At 39.1% G+C, this 18,030-nt stretch overlaps 2 protein-coding genes across 4 annotated transcripts in view; both read left to right on the forward strand.

The window, feature by feature from the left end:
* The window catches only part of wdfy3 (WD repeat and FYVE domain containing 3), an 84,999-nt gene extending 82,378 nt beyond the window's left edge, over positions 1-2,621 (forward strand). For both annotated transcript variants that reach the window (XM_084728186.1, XM_084728187.1), the window contains 2 exons: positions 164-361; positions 955-2,621. In XM_084728186.1, the coding sequence (XP_084584312.1) occupies positions 164-361; positions 955-1,075 (319 nt within the window). In that variant the 3' untranslated portion in view covers positions 1,076-2,621. The remainder of the gene's footprint in view (positions 1-163; positions 362-954) is intronic.
* A 3,521-nt stretch (positions 2,622-6,142) lies between these two features.
* cds1 (CDP-diacylglycerol synthase (phosphatidate cytidylyltransferase) 1) overlaps positions 6,143-18,030 on the forward strand; it is a 33,238-nt gene continuing 21,350 nt past the window's right edge. For both annotated transcript variants that reach the window (XM_084728188.1, XM_084728189.1), the window contains exon 1: positions 6,143-6,488. In XM_084728188.1, coding sequence (XP_084584314.1) covers positions 6,420-6,488 — 69 coding nt within the window. In that variant the 5' untranslated portion in view covers positions 6,143-6,419. The remainder of the gene's footprint in view (positions 6,489-18,030) is intronic.

Genomic DNA, 18,030 nt, shown 5'->3' on the forward strand with positions numbered 1-18,030 from the left:
ACACTGCACATAGTATTGAATACAAACCACAAAAAAAAAAAAAAATTAGAAAGGGTAGCTATCCTTGCTGAATTATTCTCTTCCTCCCTTTGTCTTTCATCATTATGCCCTTTGTCTTACCTTTTCTTCCACCCACCTTACACTTTTAACATCCTCTCTTCAGGGACCACAGTAAGATCCTGGTGGGGGACGGCCGTGGTCGAGTCTTCAGCTGGTCAGTGAGCGATCAGCCAGGTCGTTCAGCAGCCGACCACTGGGTGAAGGATGAGGTGGTTGACAGCTGCTCCGGCTGCACGGTTCGTTTCTCCCTCACCGAGCGACGCCACCACTGCAGGAACTGTGGGCAGCTCTTCTGCCAAAAGTAAGTAAATCACAGCAATGCAGTACATAGCCTTTCCGGTGGCCAAACATGATAAAATGCCCTCTTGGATGCCCTTCTTTTGTACAAAATATGATAAAGTGCCCTTCCAGTGGACAACATTGTGGTAAAGTGCCTTTCTAGTGGATGAAATATGGTAAAGTGCCCTCTAAAGTGCCCTGACCCTGGAGAACATGATAAAGTGCCCTCTGAACTGGTCAAATGTTCAAAAAACATGATAAAGTGACCTCCAGGGTGCTGTTCTTGGACAAAACATGATGAAATGCCCTCTGGGGTGCCCTTCGAATGGACAATATGTGACAAAGTGCCTTATAAGGTGCCCTTGGAGCAGAGAGAACACAATGCAGTGCAATACAGGCTGCCCTACATACTAGAACAGTATTTGGCCTCTACATGCCTTTAAATAGTTAAAAAGGTTTTTCACCGCTGCCCCTTACACAACCAGAGTCCATACTTTCCAGAGCGACTGTATATATTTGTATTCCTTTCAATAATAGATTGTCATTTTTTGCATAAATTATAATTTCCTGCCAACCATTTTTTTTACAAATTCTTTGTGTCACTCTGTCTTGCAGATGCAGTCGCTTCCAATCAGAGATCAAAAGGCTGAAGATTTCATCACCGGTGCGAGTTTGTCAGAACTGTTACTACAACCTCCAGCATGAGCGAAGCGTTGAGGACAGCAGCAGAAACTGAGCTCCATCTTCATCCGCTGCCGATAAAAGAAACACCAACACCTGAGGACTCTGACCTGAGGAGCACTTCTTTCCTCCATCTGCCTTGATCCCTCAACACTTCCCACGCCCTTTATCCCCTCGTTCGTCCGGTAACCACATGTTCTGTAACACACTGACAGACTGTAACAGGAGGGAATATCGGCTGTTTCGTCAGCACAGCGGTAAAGCTCATCGAAGGAGGCTGGAAAAAAAATGAGGATAACAGATCGAAAAGGAAGTGAAAAAAACTCAGTCACCACTTTTACCACCTGCACTCGACACCTGGAGGAAAAAAAAAAAACACCCTTGATGCGGCACGCTTGAATCAATTACCCGCCACCGCAAGACGTAACAAACTTGTTTATATTGTAAATACTTACCATGGCCTTTTTAACTCTAAGAGGAACAAACAGAACAAAAAAATAAGGTCAATGAGAAAAAAAACAAATTGCCTGTAACATAGCATTGTGACTAACCACTCCTGGCTTTAAAAAATCAAAACAAAATTGATTGTGTGTAGTCTGCGTCACGAGTCATGGCGAGTCCAGAAGAATAACACGGCGGGGAGGAAGGGATATGAATGTCAATAATTAATGTCTGTGGGTTGACTTCACTAGTGGGTCTAGTTATGCAAAATTACTTTTTCTTTTTAATTTCCTGATAATTTTTTGTTATTGTTTACAAAAATGTGATTTGTTTTGTGAGAGTGTGTTGCCCACATCACCATCACAGAGATTTATTATCAGATCGTCTTTTCCCCTTTTTCTTTTTTGCCAAATTGTTTTGATGTATCAGTTATGATTCTTTTTTTTTTTTAAAAACCTATCATTATTTCTGTCCTTTATGAATTCACATTTTGAGAATTTTTGTTGTTGCTGCTGCTCTCTGAAGACTGGACACAATATCATTTCAGATTTTATTTTCATTTTCTTTTTTTAAACCATATCACTCCGTTTATTTCAAGATTTCCTGTGTTATCCATCATGGTTTCATCATCTGTGAAAAAAATATGAATTAGGTAAAAAAAACGTACATGAATCATTGCTGCACATTTATTTTCCTTAATGTCTTTTTCATGTAGCCTCATTCAGTTACTGTACAGCATCAAAGCAGCTTTTTGAATGCACACAAAAAGGGACTCTTAGTATGCATTGTAGTTTTTATGCTCTTGTTGGTTTCTATCCAGGTGTTTCGTTCACAGACCTTCAGTCTGACCCTGTGGCATTATTATTATACAAATCAGTAAATGTTGCACTCCAAACACTTTATCCTCAGTCCTTACAGAAGATGTTAAACCGCAGGAGCAGCAGCCAAGCCCCTTTCAAAGAGTTCATTCAGTATAGAAGGAAATTGTTAGATGCTGTACAAGATGTAAGTAATCATGAAATTCCCTCAAACGGAGCAGCATGCCAGCTCAGATTTTAAAGATATCTTTAGGTATTTATTCTGAGAAGACAAATGCATTGAGACAGTTGAACTGCTATTTGACCCTTTTTCTGTCATAGATTTTGAGGGAGCATTTTAAACATTACATTCACACATTTTTTTTTTATATTTCATGACTGATATACCCTGTTTTCGTTCCTTTATTTCCTGATCAAACCAGTCACTGGTTTGCACGCCGAGGAACCAATTAAATATATCCATGATTTAAGCAAGTTTAGGTGAAATTACTCACTGACTAATTTACTTTTTTTAAAGTTAAAAGCTGTTTTGTTGGCTGAAGATACATTAATTTCATTGAAGGTCATATGAAATTGCTTTTTTAATTAATATTTTGGACCCAAATAGGTCAGAGATCCCAAGACATTCGATGAATCTGAGATTTAATTTTTGCCAAAATTGTGACTTTGTACATTTGTCAATGTTCACTTATTATTACACTTAACTATTATCCCTGCTGTTGTGTCACTGTCCAGTTTAGAGTCATCCCATAAATTCAAATTGGAAGACAAAGCCAAAGCAAGACATGGGCCAAGAGACAAAAACAGGAAGGAAATAAAAGAAAGGACAGTATTAAAGTAAACAACGTGGTGAGAGGTCTCGTCATCCATTAGAAATACAGATAAGTACCTAAAAGCAACACAAATCACAATGGACACGATGAAGGGATATTGAAACGACATGCATGAAGCAGATCATGGCTTTATTTCTCGTCATAACATTAAGCAACAACTGTGGTTAAGTACAAATGTAAACGCATTAATACATTTTTGTGGGATCATCGGATGTTTTAAATTTTTCTGATCGCACGCATTTGTTGTTTGTGTAAAAATAGCACAGTGTAGTGTCTGATGCCACCACAAGGAGTCACCAAAGAGACGTGAACTCTGCAGTAAAATTTGCAGTGAGACCTAAAAACAGTTCAGAGCAGAACATTTTTTGGCACATGCTGAACCACATACATGGCTGCCATGTTGACATGTTTGTATCAGAGGGGTTTCACATGCTTCTCTGTTGTTTAATGTATCTAACATACCAGTGTGTCGTGGATATATTTAATCATTTGTCATCTCAAAACACAAAAAACGTTTTTACTCTGCAGGCTGGCTGCTGCTGCTGCTGGGTTTCATATTTGGACGTAGAGAGTGTTTTTGTTTTAATGTCCTTGTTATTTTCTTTCATAACTCACCCGCCTCCTCTCTATTCATACATGTGTTCATGTTGTTTTGTTTGTGGTTCTGTGGGCAACAAACGTGCATTCAAGTGCTGCTTTCAGAGAGAACTTTTTTCTTTTGGTCTCCCACTAATCTTCACAGTCTCAGATATGTTAAAAAAAAAAGAAAAGAAAAAGAAAAAAAATACACTTTTCAGAAAGTACTTTAATATTCACCTCCACAGCTCCCTGATGTTATAATAATAATATGCACTCTTGTTATTGTCCTTCTTATATCATCCTGCATTTACGTACTGTAATTTAGCGTGCAATCATGCCATCTAGCTGAAAAGGCCGAGTCGGCTTCTATCAATCAAGAGTTCCTTTGCACCTTCACGTGTACAAAAAAAGAAAAGTCAAGAGGAATCACAGGTTTTTATTGAATGCAGTTTTACGTTGTCATTTTAACAGAAAGGTGCGTTTCACAGCGGATAAATGAACTGTACAAAGTATTTATGCAATTATAACTGGTTTTAGATTTTTTTAATGATTATTGCGATTTCAGCAAGTTTTGTTACTTGTTGCATGTCTATTAACACAGCTGACTTTCTGTGTCAGTGCATTGTACATGTTCTCGGCATTATATTATTTTTTTTTTGTTGTTGTTGATTTTATTCTTGTTTGGTTTTTTTTTTTTTTTTTTGGAGGCATTGTCTGATGAGTTGTCTCGACCGACAGGTTTATGTACAGAGCCAGAGATCGTGTCCCCAACTCTGGGTGGACTTTTGTACTCTTTATGGAAAAAAAAATAAGGACTAATGAAAGAAGAAGAAGGAAAAAAAAGAGAAATCCTGGATTATTTTGGTGGTCTTGTATTAGACTGCATTACTACAGTATCTGGTGTGCAATCTGTGATAGCTGAATGTTCCTTGTATATTTGTGTTCACTACATCCTACAAGAGAAAAAACAGTAGAGTAACCCGACCCTTACAGATACAACATGTTACAATAATGCAATAGATCTGGTACTTACTCTTTTTAATTTCATTTCAATAAATAATTGCTGTTTACCACCAAAAACTGACTTGATTCTTATATTTTAAAATCTGGGGATGGTTACAGGTTTTCTTCATGATGTGTAAAATGCACATCTCTAAATAGAGTAAAAAAGAATCAGAGTTGCTCATTTGAATGATGTATATCCTGTGGATATCTACCAAGTTATGGGGTTTCTATTTTACAAATTAACACATTTTAACCCATTTATTAAGCAAATATTTAACTTTATTTTTTCTATTTTAATTTAAGGTCTGTTAAACTATCATTCCTGAAAGTTAAGTTACTACACTATGGTTAATTTTTGTTAAGATACAAATGATGGATGGGATACGCAGAGGAAATTGTGCATGGATTAAACACTTAAAGTCAGTGATGTGTTTTCAGTGCTGCAGTTAACCACAGCATAGTAATGAGTTGCATCATACATTTACTCTTTCAAAATGACACCAATGTTTATAACAGAGTCAGGACACTGGTGCTTACTGGTCGTTATCTACCGCAGCATGGAGCAGAGCAAGTCAACCAAGTACAGATTGACTGGAGAGACGAGAGAGAGAAGCAGTCTCAACCGCAACAGCAGCAGACCTCTGTGAAGTTACACAAAGAAACACTGTAGCAGACCGGAAGTTGGGTGGCTCATACTTCAAAATAAACCCCTCCTTCAAAGAAGGTGAGGTGGATTTGACTTTATTTTTTATAGTAATCTCTAAAACTAAAACACAACCTGGAGTTACATGAGAGGAAACAAAACTTTTCTTGTAGGAAAACATTAATGCAAGTGAGGGGGTGTGTTGTTTGTTAAATGAGAATGTAAGAATCACTTAAGGCCTGGAGCAAAGATAAATGAAAATTAAAACATAAAAATAACCATCTTTGAACTGACTTGAATACCTCATGTGAGCAACAGGTCCTATTCATGGTGTATAACATCCATATATTTTGGGATTACTGTTGTTGCCACTTCTATTCTTTTGTTTTTATTTTGTTTTCTCTTTTTACATTTATTTAAAGATTATTCTTGTAATAATTATTATCTTTTTTGTTCACCACTTGTTTGACTGAAATAGTATTTGTTTTTTAATCCTGGTGTTAAATGGACATTACCTTATCTTGTCACCTTGTGTCTCAGGGAGTGCTGCCATTGCAATGTGCAAATTTTATGTCCTTAAAAAGCCCAATAAGGTGTTACCAATGATACTAATTAAGCTTACTATACAGAGTCAGGGTGCTGCTATTGTGCTTATTGTCTTAGAGGAAAGGCTCTGCTGCACTAATTAATACCACACATTAAGTAATACCATTAAAACACCTGTGTTCACCTTACTTGTTCCTCAGCGAAGCTTTTACTTTGAAAGTTACTACCGGAAGCTACGTGTGCTTGGTTTATTTAACTTGTCGGCGGTAGGAGGGGAGCAGAGGGACGGGGACTGCGGTGATAAACAAACACACGCAGTGAAGACGTTTGTGTCTTGACGGGCTCTGTTGCAGCGATTTGGCAGCACCTGCTGACCTTCAGTGACTGAGCTTTTACAGTGAAAGCCGGGTTTAAAAAAAATCCAGGACTTAATCTGAAAAACCAGCAGGATTTTATTCCCTTCTTCCCTCCTTCCCCCCAGAGTCCGGCTTATGTGACACATCAACGTCCCGGCGGCAGCGAAACGAGCGAGACATGACGGAGCTGAGGAAGCGAGGCGGAGGCGGAGAGGACCCTGACAGCACCGAGAATATCAGCGATAAGGTAGGACCCACCGCAACCAGCGAAGAGACACCGGTTTCTCCGTGAGACAGCGCCCTCAAAACAAGTTAGTCCGGTTGCTGTCAGACGCTGGTGGCCGAGCAGCCGAGCTAGCTGGGTTGCCAGGTTAGCAGGGAGCTAAATAAGCTAGTTAGTTAGCTACTGCTGGCTCCCGTAATCCCGTAACAACATCAACACACTGACGAAAACAGCTCCGTATGAAGAATAACGACTTCTTGTTGGTGTGAGGTTCACGTCCTCATCAGGGCTGAGAGCATTTTGACACTGTCATTATAAAATAGACTCATTAATGTCACGATCCTGCTGGTTCTGTCATAACATTCACTATGTGTGTGTGTCAGCTGAATAATTAGCTTGAAAGTTGGATTTGTGTTGTTGAGAACAGGTGAAAGGCTTGCAGGGCCTCTTGGCTTGTAGTGTAAGAGACAATAGGGTGCTCAGGTGGAAAAAAATATAATATATATATAATAATAATTAAATACCTATATTGCTTTTTATTCATCTAGATTGTTTTGTTGTGATTTGCCAAGTTTTGGAGATATGTTGCCAGATTTGTTTGATGTATTCTAGCCAAATAATTTATCAAAATCTGCCCAAACTGATTTGTAAAACACACTAAAATTATAAATATAAAAAAAGTAAAGTGATTAATTGACATAAGTAAAAGTATTGGTGGTCCCATTTTTTTTTTCAATATGACATAATAGTAAAACAACAATTAAAGTGTTGACAAATGTGCTTGGTTTTGTCTAAGTTAGTAAACTGCAACAAGCCTGTCATGTTCTAATGTTGTAAGCATGGAGGTTTCTGCTATAATGAAAATGCTAATTTGCAAAAAATATTAGTCTACATGATGGTAACTCATAGCTCCTATTGGCAGAATGAATAAAAATTCTGTAAACATCAAAGTTGTGATCAGAGTGACTGGATTTGTTGAATTATGAATGAATATATTTTTGATAGACAGTAACTTTTAACGTTTGTAAAAACCAGACCAACCCAAATCCTGACCACCTGCCCAAGTCCATTTTAACCCACACAATGCAACCCAAAACAGCCCAACTGGGCAGAAAACTGCCCAATCTAGCAACATGATCGGCTGAAGAGATGCTTGCCTTCTCTCCGGTATAATGTAACTAGATGGCACTTAGCTTGTGGTGCTCAAAACATCAAAAAATACGTTTGAAAAACTCAACAGCAGTGTCTTTTTCCAGAAATCATGACCCAGTTGCTTAATGTAATCCACAGACTTGTTCTGAGCAGCTTCATGTAGAAACTTTTTATTTCTCCAATCCCCCTAAATCATCAACATGCAGAAGAAAGGAAGGAGGAAGGAAAGGTGTGAAAGTATTCTCGCTGTACATGCACATGCCTCTTTGTGCTGCTGGGTGAGTTTGCTGAACGAGGGTCTGTCACTGAGCAGTGGCTCTTATGTGTTCATCATTTTTTAGAGTTGTGGTGAGAAAATTAATCTTCACATAGTTTTTGTTCTCTGTATGTACGTTTTGATCGGTGCACTTTTGACATTTACAGACAACCAGGTCTACGAAGACCAGTTTCATTCAAGTACAATCAATGAAGCCAGCCTGGTTTGGATTTGTAATATCTCCATCTTTCTATAAATTGAATCATGCTTTACCTCTCTCAGCTACTGCACATGTATAGACACCTTTATGTCTCCTTATTCCCCAGCGTCTTGCCCTCAGTGGGGCTGCTTCAGAGGTTAGACAGCCAGAGTTAACTCCACCGAACAGCTCCAGTCAGGCATCCAACCACCAGCCCCTCTGTTATGTATGCAGAGGTTGTTGAGCAATCCCACCCGGCCCACTGATTAACTCGTCTCACAGAGACAAGAACCTGCTCACCGACACTCTGCATAATGTCTCTGAAACTGTGCCAAGGAGTGCAAAATGGCCCAGAAACTCTACAGGCCTCCTTTAAATCATACATGTGCTGCTGCATGTCTGCTTTGCACAAGGTCACCTCCTCGGGAAGTGTGCTGACACAGTAACCGAAATTTCCATATCACCTTGATAACTGAAGTCTTTGAATTTCAATCCAAAACCCAAAGATACTCACTGTCTCTATCATACAAGACAAAGAAAACCATATAAAGGAGAAATCTGTAATATATTTACTGTTATTAGAATGAATGAATGATATGTCATCAGAGATTAAAGAAACATGTTAAGTTGAAATACTCGCTTCTCTGACACTACAGTTGAGCTGGTTTCCCAATGCTGAATGTTCACAGAATGAGTAAGTGTCTATGTGTTTCTCAGTGTTTATGAGTTGTAAGAAAATATTAATAATCTTTTAGAGCAGTTAAATTGAGCAATATGTTAATGGAGTTTGGCAGGCAGTGAGACAGGCGACCTCCAGAGTGTGTGTTTTCAGAGATTTTGTTTTCATTGTAAGGAGCTTAACTTTACATTGACAGACAACTGACAGTTATAAATAGCTGATCAACTTACAGTGTAGGACTTGACGTCACTTGTTGTTGTCAGTTTACAGTGTTGCGCTTGAGGGAGAGGGAAGTAAAAACTCGGTTCAGTCATAGATCATAAATAAGGATTCAGTCTATTTAATATAAAGTCAGTGGCTCACATTCACTATTTAGACTGCAGTAATCACTTTTGGATGCACAGTTGTTTCATACTGCTCCTTTAATATCCACATTTGAAAGGATGGAGCCAGTAAATGTTTGGCATTTTTCCTTAAAATTATTTAAATTATTGACTAATAGTATCATTATTGCAAGTTAACTGTCTGTTGATTGATTAGAATAATCATTTAATCAGTTCATAGTTTTATCTCAAAATCAAGACATTCAAAATTTCTGTTTAGCATCATTGCTCCAGAACAATGAATCAATTGTCAAAAACTATCTACAGTAGTTGAAGTTAAAGTTATTTAAGCTTCTCAAATGTGAGGATCTGCTGCTTTTTACTGTTTTATTTCATTCTAACCTGAATATCTTTCATCTGACAAAACAAGCAACTCAAAAATGGTACCTTAGACTCTGGCGACGTGTGATAGACATTTTTCACAACTTTACAGACTAAATTGTTGATTAAACAGCTGAAAAACGATCATTAGATTTAGATTAACTAAATTGTTCTTAGGCAGGGAAATTTATTGCTCGAGAATTTAAGTAGATGCACCCTTAGTGGAGCCAGTCCTCATTCCTGTGGTGTTTTCTGTACTCCAGCTATTCATCTGCCAGGGTAAGCACTAGTGCCAGTCTTTTTCTTTGAAGTGTATGTGCTGCTCTTAACTTCGTCTATTTCACCGTGATGTCTTTTAGTACCTCAATTTATTCAAATCACACTGCTGATTTTATTATCTGAACAGACATAATTTCCATTTTGTTTGAGGGCTTTTGCATGTTTTTAAGGAATGACAACTAAACTGATGTCGTGTCCAAGCAAACACAGTTTAAGTTTTGAGAAAATGCCTATGTGAAAAGTTATCTTACTAGATCCTTTGTGTTTATGGTCCATGTTGTAATGAGTGCTTAACCCTCCCTCTTCAGGCATGTGCAGACCACTTGAAACAGCAACTTCAGGCTTCATCCACCTGCTTCAAAGTGGATTTGTTCACGGAGTAATTGAGAATCAAAGTGCTGCAGCAAGCCAGGATTATTAAAATAAAATCACCTGTCAATCAAAAATTTGACATAGTTTAACTTCAGAAGAAGTCACACCTTACTATTTTTGTTGCAGTTTTTCCAGTCCCATTTGGTGAAACCAAACAATGGCAGGCCAGTTTTGGATTTTTATTTGTGATGAATAAACAGTTACAGAAAATGAATGAATGAATGAATTTATTTTTTGGCGGTGGAAATGCTTTTGTGCATGGAGGCTTAATTTGAAAGAATGCGACACATTTTTAAATTTTTCCACAGAAATTTAAATGTAGTAACTGTGGTATTTTTGTGGAGATGGTAGGTGATGTAAATCCTGTTTATAAGATAGGTTGTTGCATCATGATGATCCTTGTGCAATGCACACAACCAGGAGCCATCAAGCTTCTGACAGAGTTCAGCTCCCACTGGAGAACGCGCACTAAAAACAGATTGACTCATGAAACTGAAATACATCAACCACATGACCTATACATCTATATGTATTTGGTCCTGGTTACTGCTGACTGACTGTGTGTGTGTGTGTGTGTGTGCATTCAGTTTGGTCACGCTGGCCCAGTGCCACCCTTGACATCTCATTAGTGTCCCAACTTGTTTGTCCTCACCTCCTCCACAGACCATTTTTGGCGAGCAGGGGAAGCAACCGAAGCCTCCTCTATCTTACCACATGAGGAGCATGACAAGACAAATTCAGACCGGGACAGTGAGGGTGAACTTGGTTAGATTATTCTTGTTAACGTTTACAGAATAGTTGGTCTTAATTTTTAACTTAAAGATTTTTCAGACTTGGAGGCTTTTTTGATGCCATGATATCATGATATTTGCTATATCAGGGTTATATATTTCAATAGATTAGAGCTAAACTGAGGCTGAATTTTGGGGGCTGATATCAATATTTGAGAGCTGGGTCTAAAACTTTTTTTTTTTGTGTCCCCTGGCCAAATGGATAATGAATGTTCAAAATTTACCAGCCAGTCGTATATTACCACTGGACTTATTTTTTGGCTGGTGAGTGAAGCAAATCTACCAGAGGCTGCATTTGGCTGGTGGCTGGTGCTAATTTAGGTTTCTGTTTCAGAGATAGAAAATAAAACTAGATAATAATATGCTTACTTAAATTTATTTTAGGGGCAGTGCAATTGCAAGTGCAAAGACTTAAATTTGCTTTGGGCAGCCTCAGTTGCCATGTGTTACACAGGTTGAAAAAGAAATTTAAGGACTCAAAAGCTTTGTTGTCACTTGCAAAAAAAAAGGTATCAGTGCAATGAAATTCTTAGTTCACTATGTCTCTGAAAACTGCAGAAAAAGTGCACAGATCCCAGTGAAGTTGTAATGTTGCTACATTGGCTATTAGGGGCAAATAAGTACAAACACTCAGGCAATCAAATTAGCAAATAAACATGCATCAAAAATAGGTTTTGCTGAGCTGTTTGGATGGTGTTCCTCTCTTTGTAAACAAAAAAAAACACGCTCACAACGCACATGAAATGTCCATGCAATCTGACATAATGGACCATCTTAATGCTTTGAGCTAGAGGTTTCCTGTGTGAGGTCATTTATATCCTGTTATATTAGGATGGCAGATTTCCATTCAGCCACAGGATAAAGGCCTCTAATATTTGTGGCTAAGAAGTTGTTTGTAAACACTTGAGCAACTGCGGCTGCCATTTGGAGGCCCGCCTCTCTTGAAAGCACCCAGCTGGAATCCTGAGTGAAAGCAGTTTCAGAAATTAGGATACACCAGCTACTGGAGATGTCAGCTCCAGTAGTGGAAACTTGGATTGGAGTTACTCCAAGAGAAATGCAATTTTGTCCACGGAGAGTGAAAATAGTTCAGTGATTTGAGAAAATGACCACAGGAAAAAGTGTATATCAAAAAGAGCACAGAGTTCAGCCAGGGTTACAGACTGGAGCCAGTCTTGTTTTGATTTATGAGAGATTACCGAACCTCAGCCTGGTAAATTAGCTGCTTGTGAGTCAATGTGACTTTTGTTTACAAGCCCTCACTGGCTTGTAATTACATGCTGCTTGACTTCACCATGTACGATGATGCAGCAAAATGTTTTTCTACAATCACTCAGACCAGATCAAGAACAAACTGTTGGTTTGATCCAGCAGAGAACAGTGGATATACACTGCTGTCCGTCGCTTAAAGTGACAAACCTGGCTGTATCTTTTCCTTTTCTGTTGAAAGTATAAAAGATTTGCAGACTGTCAGAGAGTGAGAAATAAACTCATCAGTCAAATGATGGGTAACAAAAACTTTGGTTTCCTGTCTTTGTTGACTAGTTTGAGGTGTTCTTAATAAGAAGCAGGCTTTCAGTGCAGAGCTGACAAAGTTTAAACATGGATGAGTCAGGCCTATCTCTGTCTTATGTGGGAGGTGACAGGATCAGCTTGTTGTGTCACACACTGTGCAGCAACACCCAAAAGATCATGTATACAAGAGGGACATTTTATATTGTCAGTGAATAAAAAAGTTGGACTAGCACAAGTGGCTTAAACAGCCCACAAACACTTGCATTCACCCACATATATATTCATACCCTCCCTGTTTGTTATCTCCAAGACCAATATTTACTTTCATTAAATAGTCAGCCACACACACACACCTACCCAACAATGTGTTTGATTCACATGTTGACCCCATGCTCTTCACACTGCCATCCTCCCTTCATGGTCCTGCATACTGTTGTCTGGACAGTTAGCGGCTGCTCAAGACTCCACATGACAGTTGACCTTGGCGGGCTGTCTGCTGGCTGGCTGGCCAGCCCCAAACCCTCCAGCATCAGCAGCACCAGTGGCGGCCGTTTAACGCTCTGCTGGTCACAGTTTTATTCTGCACAGCCCTGGTTAGAGATGTCTTTGGACAGCAGAGGAGTCTTTATTGCTTTGTGCCGTGGCTCTGCATTCAGATAATCTCGTTTATTTTGTGCTTTCAGCCTCTAGCTCGATGACATGCAGTTGGACATTATAGATTTTAAGGATTCTGGTAGTTTTGTGGTTTGAGGGATAATAAGATGGAATTGTTATATTCTTATCTGTGTGAAATCTCTGGACAGCTATTAGATGAATTGCGCTTAATGTTTCCAAGATAAATCATAATAACTTTGATGATCCCCTGTCTTTTAATGTAGCATCAGCAATAGCTCAAACTTAGCATAACTCTAAAGCTAACTAAACTAGCTCTGATAACTGAATGCTGATGTTTGTTCTTCTCTGATTCAAAGAAAAGTGGTGATCAATGAGTTACAACAACTTGTGTAAATACATGGATCTTATCCACACTTGTTAACATTTTTCTGCATTAATTTATCTTGCTCTAACATTGCTGACAAAGCTCTGATGTCCTGTTTCTCCACTTGAGAACACAGCTGTGACATGCAAATATTCCAATCTAATCTATGTTTGCTGTCATGGTAAAATACTCAGTATTGCATGCTAAATGCAAGTGTTATCATGCTGATATTCTTAATGCCAGATGCAAAACAGTAGTTACATTACATAACATTACATCACATGCATGATAACTGTACAAAGGTGAACATGTAGACACAACAGTAGCCAATAATACCAACATGCTAAATATTATATGCAAAACATTGCATTTAACATGCAGTAGGGGTTAACCTGAATCAAAATCAGTTTTAATTGACCAACGGTGTATAAGCTAACACAGTAACATTAGCATTCAGGTCTAACAGCTGAAGTAAGGTACAGGTGAGCCCAACAAAGTTGAAATGACAAAGTGAAAGTCATGAATGACAGTATAGAGCTGAGCTTGGCACACAACATCGTCTTTCTATTTTTTATCTGTCCAACAATATTGATTTCTGTAATGAGCATTTCAGTCCCACATGACCACCCTTGCGGCTTCAGACTGTGGTCTCCTGCAGAATGGCTCTTTTTGCTTTGTGCTGCAGTTTGGTAGAAAAGGGCACAGCTGTTGGAAGCTGAATGTTGCTGCTAGCAGCAGTGCTACTTCAGGTCAGTGTTCATTGCTGATTAGCCTAATGAGCCCATGTAGGTGAACCTTTCCCCTGTGACCAGAGCCAGGCACTGCCTCTGCTGCCTGCTGGTCTGGACCTCACAGGTGTGTAGACTTGTTTGTTGTCCCGTGGTGAAAATGTTGCTATGTTTTCCTCTTCAGTAGTAGCTTTAGCTTCTCACTACTTTTGATCCTTTCCGGCTAAATTAGAGCTGTCTCAGTTAAGATGTGATTAGGACTGGTTCACCACATCTTGTTGATTTCTCTTGATGAAGCTAAATGTATTCAGTAGATGGCGACTGGTTGCAGTGCAGCTAAATGCACAGCAGCGTATGTTGCTCCAATACCTGTATGTATCTTTCAGCATTAATGGGGCCTTATACCCATGTGACAGTTATCCATGATGCCATGGGCACTAACACACCCCCATACATTCACTGATGCTGGCTTTTGAACTTTGCAATGGAAACAAACTGGACGGTCCTTTTCCTCTTTACCCCGGAGGATACAACGTCCATGATATCCAAAAACAGTCGGAAATGTGGACTCATCAGACCACAGCACGCTTTTCACTTTGTGTCAGTCCACCTCAGGTGATCTTGGGCTCAGAGAAATCCGCAGCCTCTCTGCGTATTGTTGCTATATGGCTTTCGCTTTGCATGATAAGAGTCTTAACATGCAATTGTAACTGCAGCAGCAAACTGTGTTTAATGAAAATGGTTTTCCAAAGTGTGTCCAAGCCCGTGTACGATCCTTTATACAATTATTCGGGTTTTTAATGCAGTGCTGTCTGAAAGGTCAACGGTTGCAGGCATTCAATATTGGTTTTCAGTCCTTCAGCCTGTGGATGCCCATTTAATACACAGTGATGATGCTCTCACCTGTAACCAGTTAACCTGTATACCTGTGGGATGGTCCTAACAGGTGTTTTTTGAGAATTTCACAACTTTACCAGTGTTTTGTTGCCCCTGACCAAACCTCTCTGAAACACATATGATAAAAGCAACAGTATACTTCATAGATGGATATTAAGAAACAAGTTTACCAGAAGCAAAAATAAATTTTAATTCTACACTTTCTGAAGGAAATGAATCGCCATAATAGTTTGCTTTAATCTTGTGCTCCAGACGGTGCTGTTTGTGTGCTCTTATTGACAGTCATCCTCATGGCATTCTTAGATATCATCCCTGTACATCCCTGATCAAACACACACTCACTTAAGACCACACCAGAACAGGAAACAACTTTTTATCTGCAGGGCACAGTAGCACGACTAGTTAATCCACTGAAATGGTCTGTACATTATTTTTTCTCCAGTTGCATTTATGAAAGGCAAAGAACAGTTAAATGCGCCAAAATCATGTGAATCAGTGAATGTGTGAAATATTACTCTTCTATTACAAATGTTTTAAATCTTTTCGATTGAATAATAAATTCATTTTAGTTTGTTAAACTGCCTTAGAAGATGTTAGCCTCATAAGTGGAGGAGCGTATTACTTCTAGTATTGGTGAGATAAACATCGCCTTGGTTGTGTGGGCATGGCTCATTAGGAATATTTTCTTTTTGTGTTTGCTTGTGATGATTACAGTTGCCCAGGTCCAGGACTTGTTTGACTCCATATCATAACTTGTTTTGTTACCAAACACACATTTGCAGCATTGTTTGAGGTGTTGGACTGTATTTGCGCAGCGATTAGCATACTTTGCTGAATAAACAAAAGATTAACAGCGTTTGACAGTTAAATTAACGCGTTTGAGTACATTCACCCAGATTAGGCCATAATACTATGGCTCTACATGCAACACGCTTGTGTGTATGCAGTAATGCGCTGACTAAAGCTGAGGCCTGTTTCATGTTGCAGAAACAGTAACTGAACTGTAAACCAAACCGTGCAACCAGAATGAGAAAATACCATCAGTCACCAGTCAGTGGGAGACTGAGGTTTGCTTTCTTTGCCAGCCAATTTGTCAGCCAACAAGCTGTCATGGAGGATGTGCTGCATCTAAACACTTACAATGTGACAGAAGTGGAACAGTCAAACTAACGTCTGCCTTTAATACCTGCACATATTAGCTTACCATCCCCAACAGCCTGACACTGATTGGGGTTTTTACAGTGCAAATTGTTGCATAGAGTTGGTTCATGCACTCCAGATCATTCTATTTACTTTTGTCATTAAAAAATAAACATTCATCTCTGTAATCGGTACTGTACTATAACCCAGTAGTTGTCATTTCCTTCATTTCTGATTGTCTTTGCGTTTTCTTAAAGTTGATCAAAACTCAATGCTTTATCTGGTGTACAAAATATGAGAAAATGGTTGATGGTTTTGTCCCAAACATAAAGGTAAAACAAGAAATCACTAAATCCTCACATTTGAAAAAAGCTGAAAAAACAATGCTATATTTGCTTGATAAATTAGCAATTAAAAGATTATTAAAATCAATTGATTGACAGATTGTTATGAAAAGTTTGCATTTTCTCCTCTTGTTCGTGTGAGTTCTCTCCAGGTACTCTGGCTTCCTCCTACAGTCCAAAGACATGCATTATATAGGTTAATTGGTCATTCTAAATAGGCCCTGTCATGAACTGGTGATTTGTACAGGGTGTACCCCACCTCTCGCCCAGTGTCAGCTGGGATAGGTTCCAGCCCCCCTGCAACCCTTAAGGGATAAGCGGTTGTGGACAATTACAGACAAAAGTTATAACATGCTCTCATGCAGGCTCGTGTTTACATAATTTTGAAATTGTGCACACAAAATCATGAAAATGAGAGCAGGTACAACTTCAGAAGGATAAGGAGGCATGATTAACACATCATAAAAATAAAATTTACATTTGTATCTAGACTTACTCCACAACCACATAGTTTAGTTTGTTTTTAAAGATGAGGGCACAAACATGTTCAGAGTCATTATGGTTTGGTGATATGAATGTATTATACTGTGGGACAGTAGAAATGTCCTTTTGGCAATAATCTTGATATTGATTTGATCTCGCAGAACCAGCTGCCTTGTCCTTTGGTCCATGGACTGCTTACCATGTTCTCAGGTGCTGTGACAGTTGGTGTCCCCCAGTTTCGGAACCACTATTGTATAACATTACTCGGCACTAAGACCCCTAAGTGCCATGATAATTGGAAAAGAATACTGGGAGACTGCCAGTCCAACTAACTGCCTCTTCAAAGCCACTGCAATCATCCACAGTTGCTATATTGAGTAGTATGTTTTATTTTTTCAGTAAGTTACAGTGTCAGATAGGACCCTGTTGCTTTCCATTGTCTCAATCTGCAGGCCTCAACGTTTCCTCATTAAAACCTGAGTAGAAATCTTCAGTTACACCACCTCTCTCCTGAACTTCCCACATCAACTCAAGTGACCCTTTCTGTCTCAACCTCAGCCCGCTCCCACTTTCAGCACTTTCCAAGCTAATTACAGCGTCTCACCAAGATCGCAGACCTTATTTTTAGATGAAAAGCTCTGTGATTTAACCCTGATGCCCTCGCTGACCGTATTTAGCATTGTTTTAGCAAAAGAAACCATGAAAGGAAAAAAATGTCCAGGAGCATCAGCGAGCCTGTCAAGTGCAAAAGGAAACTAAATCTCCCACAATTGGTGTGTGAGCTCAGGAGGAATTTCGCTTGGTTTTAAAAATAGCCTCTTTTGGGCAGAAGAAGCATCTCAACTCACTGCTTTGTTACATGATAGACCATTACTGGTGTTAACTCAAGAACAAAAGTGTTGTTGGGTTTAACTTCTAGCGTGTCACTGTACTTATTTATTAATGATGTTAGAGTGTCTGAGGCGATGTGCACAGTAATGCCGCTAAGTCTGAAAATACATCGTGTTCTCTCTGTTTTGGCCCTCTGTCCACACTGAGCCAGCATTTT

This window comes from Lutjanus erythropterus, chromosome 10, assembly GCF_056507025.1.
Source record: "Lutjanus erythropterus isolate fLutEry1 chromosome 10, fLutEry1.hap2, whole genome shotgun sequence".
Lineage (NCBI taxonomy): Eukaryota > Metazoa > Chordata > Actinopteri > Lutjaniformes > Lutjanidae > Lutjanus > Lutjanus erythropterus.